An 11217-nucleotide genomic window follows, 5' to 3' on the forward strand; every position below is an offset into this window, starting at 1 on the left:
TCTCTCCCCCACCAGGGAGAGAGCTGACAGCTGTGCTGTTCTAACAACACTATTGATGAGAGCTGGCAGCTGTGCTGTTCTAACAACACTATTGATAATGCATTTTTAATAATATTTCTAACAACACTACAAGCAGAAGATGGCCCAGACACCAGGTAGGTCCCCTAAACATATAGTTACAGTAGACAAGTGATCTTTTGTTAGAGAGAAGTTGATATTTTATAGCCAGAATAGTAAGAGAAAGAGGCCATGTAAGAACGCCTAACTATACAGAGAAAGCCATATCCAACATGGGGACCAGCCCTAGACAGAGCATGGGGGCACAGAGAGCTTTAAGTCACCTCTGCACAGCAGCTTACCCTGACCTGCAGCCTGTTCCATTTAGTTGCAATCTGAAGCTAGACCTGTAGGTGGAGAATCTTTAGGCAAAAGGTATAAATGTTGCAAATTCAGCTGTGGACCTTTTACTGGTAAGTACTAAAAATTCAATATCTAGTTATGTCAGGATCTTTTGTCATTGTCAAAGAAAAAAAAAAGAATCAGGTTATTACAGCAGAATGAAAGAATAGTACCTACAGTGTTACTGAATTGCTGGTACCTAGACATTTAATAATGAGCAACCAGATACTTAGCCCTTCTGTTCAGATACTATACCCATGAACATGTAATTGCATTTTAATATACAGAAAAGCAATCTTGCTTCCGATTCACAGATAACCCTTGCCAGGTAACAAAAACCGCACCAAGCCAAATGCTAATGTGAAATTAAAAACTCATTTATATCACTGAATTCTATAAGCAGTTTGTGTACTCAAACTTTCACATTCTGTTTAAAAAAAATACAGGATTCAACCCCTAAGAATGACTTATTTTAGTAAATTTTGGATTTTGTCAAAGATGGGGAGAACATTTTCTGTAATACTTAATAACCAACATCCCAAATAAAATAAAAACAAATTCCAAGCTAGCAAGATCAAAGAAAGAATATACAACCCAACAAATACAACCTAAAATGAATCAGCTGAAGGCTCCCTACTAAAGCATATTAGGGGCAGACATTATTGTATATCTAGATTAAAAGTTTTGCATGCAAAGTTGCCTCTCCCCATTCCTGCAGTCTAATTAGGATTCTAGACGCTAAAGTAGTTAGAGCCTGGACACACACAACACTGGCGCTATTTACATAGTTTCTGCATGCTGACATAGCTGGTGCCCAGTTAAGCTTCTGGTATAAGTTCTTTCAGGATTGCTGCTTGTGCTAGGTTATACATCACTTGGCCACTGGGGCGGGAGAGAACCAGGTAATAGCCTATTTGCCTGCGATAAACTGCTACTTTCGGATGGAAGCAAGCAGTTTATAAGCCTGTTCTTTTTTGGCCATTGCTATCCAAGAGGCACACAATTCAGGGAGTTTGGGAAGCCACTTAGGTACTGCTAATTCTCACATGGTATAGGACAGGAGTCGGCAACCCCTTGCACGCGTGCTGAGTGTCGTACGCAAGGCCATTTTGCTTGGCATGCCACGGCCAGGCACGGCTCTGGGTAGCTGCTGCCAGCGATGGAGGCTGGGCTGCTCCCAGCTGGGCGTGCAGCGTCCCCACAGCCTGCTGGGAGCAGCCCAGGATGCTGGCTGGCAGCAGCTCCCCAGAGCTGCAGCCGGGAGGCTCCAAACAGCTGTGCCGGGCTCCAGCATTTTAATATAGAGACTATTGCAGTGGGGGAGTGGCCCGAGGCAGCACAGCCCTGGTCCCACCCCCTGCTCCCAGAAAGAAGGCGAGGAGCCCGGTACAGCTGTTCGCAGCCAGCCCGGGCTCTGGGCAGCTGCAGCAAGCAGGGTGCAAACAGCTGCATGGGGCTGCACAGCTCCAGCATCAGTTCCACCCTGACGGTGACTGCACGGGCACCTCGGAGCAGGCTGTGCTGCCTTGCTGTCTGCCCCGGGGTGCACACGCAGTCACCACCACCGCAGAGCTGATGCCAGAGCTGTGCAGCCCGGCTGCAAACAGCTGCACCGAGCTCATCACCCCCACGCTGGGAGCGGGGGAGAGACGGGGGCTGTGCTGCCTCGGGCCCCTCCCCCACTGCCCACTCCGCAGCACGCCCACATGCACCGGTGTGGAGCTGAAGCCGGAGCCCAGAGCCCGGCACTGCTGTTCGGAGCCTCCCGGCTGCAGCCAGCCCCGGTGAGCTGCTGCCACCTGGGATCCTGGGCTGCTCCCAGCAGGCCGTTGGGACGCTGCAAGGGTTGCTGGGAGCAGGCTGGGCTCCAGCAGCTACAAAGCCCAGGCTGTGGGGCAGGGGCACAAGCAGGCCATTCTGCCATGTCCCCCTTGCCCTCATTTTGTTTTTCTGCCCTGCTGCCACTCCAGCACCTTCCCAGGTAGGCACTGCGGTGTTTTTCGGCACTCTGGCCAAAAAATGTTGCCGACCCCTGGTATAGGATATGCAGCCATCACCTCCAGCTTAAATAACTACTCTATTATGCTTCCTCTCACATGGATTCCAAGTTGATATGAGAAAAGTAGCCAGGAACACAAAAATTAATTTGGCTTATGTATTATTCAGCAACGCTAAAATGATAGCTTGCATTCTGAATGTCTTCCAAGATATCACTACTATGGCCACTATAGCATTTGTCTCTCTCAGATAGCTTACTTGAGACATTCACAGTACAAGTGAAGTCCTTATAATCTTATGGATTTAATCTGTAAGAAAAAAAAAAAGCCAAAACAAAAAACCCAAACAACAAGGAATGGATTGTAAAGTCCTCTAGGAAATGCTAGTATGCTGGGCCAGTGATGCTCAGCCTCTGAGTGGAGCACTGGGTGCTTAGGCCCCAGCTACACTGCAGGCCTGCACTTCTATGTGGTAGGGAAGGGAGGAAATGCAGAGGAAGGTGGCTGCTAATGTCCGGAGGGGGGAACAGAGGAAGAGAGCTTATCTCCAGTAAACAGTACCTACCTAGGAAAGAAGGGAAGGGAGGAAGCCAGGGGGAAAGTAAGCAGCACCTGTTGTATGTAATGAAAGGGAGGGCAGAGGGCTGCAGAGCAGCAAGCAGCTTGGCCCAACATGCTTCTTTCCCTCCTGTATGCCATGCCACTGATTGGACAGTCAGATGGGAAGCATGGATCTGGACTGCAAGGCCAGAGATTGAGCACTATTGCCTTATGCTGTTACTGCTCAGTTTTGTTTCTGGATCACCAGATTACCCAAGAGCTGATGTTTACATCAGGACTGACGGTAACATCTAGCCCCATGGTTTGTATAATGTAGGTACTGAATCAAAATCTTTTCTTAGAAAGATCTCCTCTAGCCCTGCTTCAGTGTGGTCTCAACCATTTCCCCACACTGGTCTAAGACAAGCATGTCCAGGCCTTTCCTGACAGACATTTCTCTAATCTGGTTTCATGAAACTGCTAAAGACAGAAATAACCAACCTCTCCAGGTAGCCAGTTCCAGTGCTGAATAGGGGTGCCAATACCAATAGTTAATTTTTAAGGAGGCATATCGGATAATACCAATCGGATTTTGGATACAGCTGCATGCAGCTGGTAAGGCTGTTCTGGTGAAAGGGGAGGGAGGGAAGGGGCATGGGGCAGATAAAATGCCCTCTACAATGAGGAAGGAAGTGGGGCTGGGGTAGGCACTGCCCAGCCGGGGCAGGGCAGGTGTGGGACAGACCCGCGGCTTGTGGGGGGGGGGGGGGGGCTCCTGTCCCTGTTCAGGGAGGGCTCGGGGGAGGGTACCCCTGGATCTGCCCCGGCAGGCTGAGCAGGCTGCAATGCTGTGCTTGGGGCAGGTGGTGGCAGCACTGGGAGGGGGGCTACAGGGGGGCTGCAGCCACCCCAAATTTCACTGTAGCCTCCTCATAGTCATCTTCCAGTGCCACCGCCACACACAGAAGCCTGCAGCTTCAGCCCGCCCTGTGCAGATCTGGGAGGCACACACCCCCCAACCCCCAGACAAGCAGTGGGAGCTGCTAGATGAGCTGCCAGATGAGCGGTGTGCGCCAGTGAGAGCCGCCCCCTCTCCGTGCCCCCTGGATGAACCACAGCTCCATCCTAATCCCACCCTGCCCAGGCACCACCTACCCCAGCTCCACTCCCTCCCTCACCGTGGGGGCACTGATCTTCCCCCCCACACCCCCTCCCTCCGCCTCACCTTTCACCATAACAGACTTACCACCTGCACACACCTTTCCATGCTGCTGGGCTGTGCTCCTCACTGCTTGTGTGCTGCACTGCAGCTGCACACAGGAATTTATTGGCCAAATTATCATCTACATTAGGATGATTTCTCATATAATCAATTATCTTTATATCTGTGCTGATCCGATATTGGACCAATGTATTGGTGCACATCTAGTGCTAAACCATCCTTACAGCTAGAAAAGTTTTCCCCAATATTTTACCTGTAGCAAGCTTTTAATTAAAAGTCAATTTGTCCTATTCTCAGGGGATATGGAGAACTACTGACTGGATCCTCTTTATTGGAAGGTTTATATTCCCTCTCAAGTTTCTCCTCCTCTTTTCAAGCCAAAATCATCCAATTTTCAGTTTTTCTTCTCAAGTCAGGTTTAGCTTCTTGACTTGCTTCAGTGTCTACATCTTTCTAACTCAGAACCAGACATTACTCCAGAGGGGTTTTCCCCAACATCAGGCAGAGTGGATTTACCTTACGTACAACACTAATTCACACATTCCAGAATAGCATCTCCAGTAACAGCATCACTATTGACTCGTTTAGTTCACAATACACTATACCCGCTCCCCCAATCCTTTCCTACAGTACTGGTTGCTCAGTGACTCTTCACCTATTTCCCATTTTATATTTGTGCATTAGAGTTTTCCTTACAATACTCTGCATTTCCCTTTACCAAGTTTCATCTTGTTCAGACTACTGGTTCAACTTGACCATCCTGTCATGTCAACTTAGTGTCATCTACAAGTGTTAAGTGCACAGTCAGTTCCATCATCCAAACCAATAGTAACAGTCTTGACTAAAACAAGGGCCATGCCAGAGCCCTGCAGGATAGCTCAGTACCTCCTTCCAGTTGGGTAGTGCATCACTGATAACTACTGATACTTTAATCAAATGGCTGTGCATGTGCACTTCATAATTTTATCCAAAGTATGCTTCCCTAGTTTGCTTATATTATTATACAGTAGACAAGACCACAAGCTGAATATGAGCTGTGTGCTCTTGTTGCCCCTCCGCCCCCCGAAAAAAAAGCCAACAGTGTATTGGGTTGTATCAATAGCAGTGTCACTTACAAATCAAGGGAAGCAATTCTTCCACTGTATTCAGTACTGGTGAGGCCTCACCTGGAGTACTCCATCCAGTTTTGGGCCCCACACTTCAAGGAGGATGTGAACAAATTAGAAGGAGTTCAGTACAGAATGACAAAAGTGATTAAAGGCCTGGGAGGCAAGGCTTATGAAAAAAGGCTGAAAGAACTAGGGTTATTTAGCCTGGAGAAGAGAAGACCAAGGAAGAAAATTGCTAACAGTCTTCAAATACCTGATGAGCACATAGAGAGGATGGAGCTTGACTTTTCTTTGTGGCTGTAGGGAACCGGACTTGAAGCAACAGCCTCAAGCTTCAGCAGGAGAAACTCAGTTGGAGATTAGGATGAACTTTCTGATTATGAGGGTGGCCAAGCATTGGAACAGGCTACCTAAAAAAATTGTGGGATCTCCATCCTTGGAAATTTTCAAGAGCAAGATGAACAGACAATTGGCTAGGATGGTCCAGTTAGGGATGATCCTCCCTCGAGCAGAAGTTTGGGATTAGATGACCCTGTGAGGTCCCTTTCAGCCCTGCTTTCCTATAGTCCTATGACTACCTTGACTCTTGATACAGTCCTACATAGTTATACAAAACATCTGTTGCTTCCTCTTTATCCATCACGCCAGGTACCTGTCATAGACTACTATTAGGCATGACAAACCCATGTGGACTATTTTCTCCTACTTTATTACCCTCTAAATACTTTGAAATTGTTTAATACTTAGGTCTAACCAAGCTATCCAGGCAGATACTAGAACAGATTGGCCAATAATTCCCCAGCATAATTTTTCTGCATTCTTTCTAGGATAGGTACTATTTTTGTTCTTCTCCAGTCCTCTGGAATGTCCTTCAAAAGACCTCAAAGATATTCGCTAAAAGTTCAAAAATGGCTTTGGCTAGTTCCACAAATATTCAAGGGTTAATTTCATCAGGCTCTACCAATTTGAAAACATCTATTTTATTTTAACTTGTTCTTTCCTTCTCTGGCCAGGGTTCTTATTTAGCTCTGGTTAAAAATTAATTGTGTTAAACATCTGGTTAAGCATTTTTTGTGAGGACTGCAGGCAGGAGGAAAAAAAACCCCAGCCATTGAGCCCTCCTTGTATCATTTTATTTGCTCTTTTCCTGTTAAGTAGCAGGCCTATAATTCTTATTACATATAAACTATTAATGTACCAAAAACAACAATACAAAGATTTAGCAGGAATATTCTAAACATCTGCATCAGTACAAAATGCCAAAATATTTTTTTTTGGGGAATCATTAACATTCCCACTAAACTTCACCTAAACTGTGCTTACTCTTAAGTTTCTTTCCTTTTTTGTTCGGGTTTCCCATTTGTGACCTATGCCTTAAAGAATCTGCAATTATTCCATGCAAGTAAATCATTAACCAGTATTGGTTTTGGTAAGATAAGGCAACTGATGAAATGGAAAGAAAAAATAATTGACTTACACTGCTTGTAGATTTCATTAATATCACTGAAGTCCTTCATGTCAGCCATCAGGATAGTAGTCTTTACAACTAAACATGACAAAGGAGTTATTATGCAGCTGTGAAGTATGCACTGCTGCCTAAAAAATCATTTGATGTTTTGAAGTTGAGTTTTTTTCCCCCAAGAACACCCAGGGAATTTGGATACTAGTACATAATAAAAGAATGGGAAAGTGTGTATGCATGCAGCTTTGACAAATCAAAACCTTAAGTCCCTTTCTGGAGTTAGTTTCTTCTGTATAGAAGATTTTTTTTTAATTGATCTGGTTTATCAGGTACTGTAACCCAACCATTCCTCTTAAAAGATGCAAAAGCTTTACGACTTCATTTACACTAGAAGACTTTTTTTTAAAATCCCAGACTTCCTCATCTCCATTTATTAATACTATTCTAACTTCACTGTTTTAGTGGTCATTTAGTAAAGGCGTTAGCATCCTGGTATTTTGAGCATCTGATCTACAGACCTGCACTAAACTGGATTAGAGAATAGGATGCTTGAAATGCCAACAGCCAGGTCTACACCAGAGCTATCACACAATGGGATGAAAAACTAGCAGAACTGATAGAAAATTCTGGGGCAAGACAGCCCAGGGTACATATCCCTAGATACGGTTCTCTGTGCTCCACAGGTGTTCTGGGTGTCTTTTTCCAATTAATTTGACAGAAATTTCTTTTACCTGACACAGCTACGGGTACCAGTTGTGACTGCAACAAGAGACTTCCTTTTCATAACGTGGCATGTTTTCTTTTAATTAAAATACTCAGACTGACTCTAGAGCAGCACTTACCATTGCCATAGTCACAGTCTGCAGCTTTCAGAATTTCCCCAATGTTTTTGAGAGCCTATTATGGGACAGAAAACTGAGTCATGGAAATGTTAAAAGTAATGGGCTTTTTGACGAGCTGCAGCTTGAGCTGCTGCTACACAAAGTTCACTCAAAACAGCCTTCAATGACAGCCAAACTTTTTATTAGGCAAGTGGTAAGTAGGTTCATCATCATCTGTACTATTGTACTTTCAGCAAGTCTTGCACTCTCATCAAATCATGTACGCAGAGGAAAATGCACAGGGAAGTTCTCCACCCTCCCCAAATGACAGCAAGGTTCAGAGATAAATGCCCTGGCTGGTCAACCAGCCTACCAGGCCAGGCCCAGCCAACCTCTCCAGGTCCTCACATCTGAATCTTGGTTGGGGGTGCTCAGGCAACAGGCGCCCAATATAAAGTTCTGTTTCTCCCTCTGCTGGAAATACAGAGCTCTGGTTTCTTTCCCATGCTTGCAGTTTGGGTGAGAGAGGAAAAGGATGGATAGGAAGTAATTTCTAATACTCTTACCTTCCAGGATTGCTATGAAGATGATCTCAGATACTTTGCACTTCCACCAGCCTCTGCATTTGGGGTCTCCTTGCCCCTGGACAGCTCCACTGACTGAACATGTGGCAAGTGTGAAGATAATCCAAATATCATTTAATCCTATGAGGTTTCTTACCTGCTTAGCTTCTGCTTTCGCCCCTCCAGGTACAAGCTGCCCATTACTAGGATCCAGGCCTAGCTGACCTGCGACATACATGGTCCGGTCTACCAGCACTGCTTGACTGCAATTGTAAACAGCATATATGTTTAGAGGCCAGCCAGGGTTGATCTATCCCCTTACAGAAGCTGATCCTGCTAAGAATGTGCCCAATCCTGGAAGTCAGGCATGCAGCTGCCTCAGAGTGGGCCTCAGCCTCAGTATTGTTCTTGGGCAGTGCCTGGGTTTAGACTAATGTGGCTACATTGCCTCAATTCCAGTATTTGGTACAAGGAAGTGAAAACAACTTGGTAGAGCCAGCTTCCTAGCCACATTCTCAGAGGCAGCACAGAAGATGTGTAGACAAGCTCCGAAGACACCTTTCCTTTCCGTGTTCTTGTAACAATACCCCACTCCCAATAACTTATAGCATCCTTGGAAAACTCAGACTGGGAAGGGGGCAAAAACCTATAGCCCCTCTCTTCTCTGGAAGTGAGATTCATAAGGTCCCATTACCTTCCATACCATTAGGAGAGAAAGGTTAGCTTGGTAGCAAGGAGAATGTGCACTTCAGGCCTCAAAAAGAAATCTGATCTATTTTTATTGTCATAGTTCCCTTACACTTTTAAAAATCCTGTGAAGAGGCATTAGTATGGGACTTTGTGGGGACAGGTAACAGTGCTTGTACAACCCCTGAAGACTGCTACACAGAATAATTCAAGAGATATCACATTTTAAGCAGCATAGGCCAGCAGACAGACTTTTAAACTGGAAGAAAGAGGAATCTAGATTCCTTTTCTCTCTCTGATGCTGCCCAGCATTCAAACGTAGGGTAGTTACTTTATTACCTTTGGGTCTCCATTTTACTAAAATGTGCTGAGAAGTGTTTAACTGTGCACACAGCCAGACTAGGACGAAGTTCAGGGCAGGAAGAGAATACTCCTTCCATTTGCAACTGCAAGGGAAATTTAGGTGTGCAGCTGGTTATTACTTGAATACGAGTTTGCTTTTCTAAATACTATTCCAAATGAGGTAAGAAATTGAATGTGCAAATTTTGTTATGATCATTTATGTAGAGATAGTAAAATAAAGTGCTCAGGCACCTGCATTTCCAAACAATCCAGCTGATAGTCATTTAATTTTTACTGGACACCTTGCTATCAAGCATTTTATTTAGAAGTGCACAACTTCAAAAATTGAATTATTATGAGTATGCAAGTTTAGAAAGAGAGAACACAGGAATAAAAACAATATCAACACAGGAAGACTTAAAGGAAGTTCCTTGGGTTTTTTTTTATATGAGTGGATGGGCTAATGTTAGTGATTTAGCAGCATTCACAAAATTGCATTCAACTCAATAGTTTAAGTAATGGGAAAATCTCTCAGGGTACAAATTCATATTTTAGTCAGTAGCTGGACTACAGTCTGTCTGATAAATTAGTTATGATTGCCAGGTTAAAAAAAAATGCAAATCTGACATCTAGCAGAATTTCTGATGCAAGTTAATCAGCTAAATGAGGAATGAAGCCCTCTGCACTTTGTTGCCAGTATGGTTAGCACAGGCTGGTTTTTCCCCCAACAAGAAATTGTGGTTCTCTGTCAACATACAATTAAATATTTCAAAGCCACTTCTAAGACATGTTACATAACTATCAAAACATTTTTAAGGAAGTAAACTATTAATAACACTTTTAAATTACCACCCAAAGAGATAAAAGATTAAAAACAGTATTTAACAGCAGAAGCTAACAGACTTGTAACTTATTATGCAAGACATGATTCATTTCGTCTCAGTTTGTAATTAAGAGTTATGATCATAATCAATCTTTCCAGTAAAAAGAGAGGACTCTCATTTCAAGGTATTTCCTCATCTTTGCATCTTTTCCAGCCACAGCCTATGGGAGGAATTCTAATTCTCACTTATGAATCCTCCACTATCATTTCATTCAGGTCTCTCCTGAAGTCTCACTGCTTTTACAATATCTATGAAAACTCCATTGGTTCACTATGTATTTATTTTGTTATTCCTTTTAGCTTATAGCCAAAAATTGGGCACTCACAGGTTGCTCCATTTAGGAAAAATTAACTACCGAGTCCATATGCATCTTTTTTTGTCACCTTGGTTGCCTACCAAAAAACTAGTCTTGTACATCTACAAGTCCCTTCAAGCATTCTCTCTTTTGGCCTGGCATATCATGCCTTGCCGTTTGCATAGGCCCCAGCATGTCTTCACAGATGGACTTCTGTATTTGCTTGAAACTTTTTCATCATGTGGTTTTCTTGCAAGATTAGGACATTAGTTCTTTGAAGGAAAAAGACTGTCTTTTGCTATATATTGTACAGTGCCTAATAAAAAGGGGCCCCGGTTTTGATTGCGACTTTTGGCTTAAAAGGGCCAATGGCCCATCTGAGCCTTGCAGCCCATCAGGCTAATTTAGTTAAGGGAAGCTGGTTTCTCTGGCAAATGGTACACAGAGGAGTGATGTGGTACCTGACAGCATCGCTTGACTCCCCAGCCCAAATAAGTAGATATCTATTTAGAGAGCTTCTAGAGGGGCTGGACGTGTTCAAATCAGCAGGTCCAGATGCTCTCCACCCTAGGGTGTTGAGGGAGCTAGCAGGGGTTATTGCAGGGCCTTTGGCACAGCTTTACGAGCGCTCCTGGTACTTGGGCCAGGTGCCAGATGATTGGACGATAGCCAATGTGGTCCCCATCTTTAAAAAAGGGAGGAGGGAGAACCCGGGCAACTACAGGCCCATCAGTCTTACCTCAATCCTAGGGAAACTCTTTGAGAAGATCATCAAGAAGAACATCTGCGATGGGCCATCCTCAGGGATGATGCTCAAGGGCAACCAGCACAGTTTCATTAGGGGCAGGTCATGTCAGACCAACCTGACTGCCTTTTATGATCAGGTCACAAAAGCA

The 11217-nt window shown here is 44.5% G+C and overlaps 1 protein-coding gene and 1 long non-coding RNA gene across 2 annotated transcripts in view; both read right to left on the reverse strand.

The window, feature by feature from the left end:
* Window positions 1-11217, reverse strand: part of RIDA (reactive intermediate imine deaminase A homolog) — a 17433-nt gene that overhangs the window by 3077 nt on the left and 3139 nt on the right. Inside the window, exons 2-4 of the mRNA XM_019551056.1 lie at window positions 8271-8376; window positions 7572-7626; window positions 6745-6813 (exon numbers count right to left, since the gene is read on the reverse strand). Of these exons, the coding sequence (XP_019406601.1) occupies window positions 6745-6813; window positions 7572-7626; window positions 8271-8376 (230 nt within the window). The remainder of the gene's footprint in view (window positions 1-6744; window positions 6814-7571; window positions 7627-8270; window positions 8377-11217) is intronic.
* Window positions 9587-11217, reverse strand: part of LOC109320803 — a 3326-nt gene continuing 1695 nt past the window's right edge. The window contains exon 2 of the long non-coding RNA XR_002103863.1: window positions 9587-10637. This is a non-coding gene — a long non-coding RNA (uncharacterized LOC109320803). The remainder of the gene's footprint in view (window positions 10638-11217) is intronic.

Source organism: Crocodylus porosus, unplaced genomic scaffold (genome assembly GCF_001723895.1).
Source record: "Crocodylus porosus isolate Cpor-Errol unplaced genomic scaffold, CroPor_comp1, whole genome shotgun sequence".
NCBI lineage: Eukaryota > Metazoa > Chordata > Crocodylia > Crocodylidae > Crocodylus > Crocodylus porosus.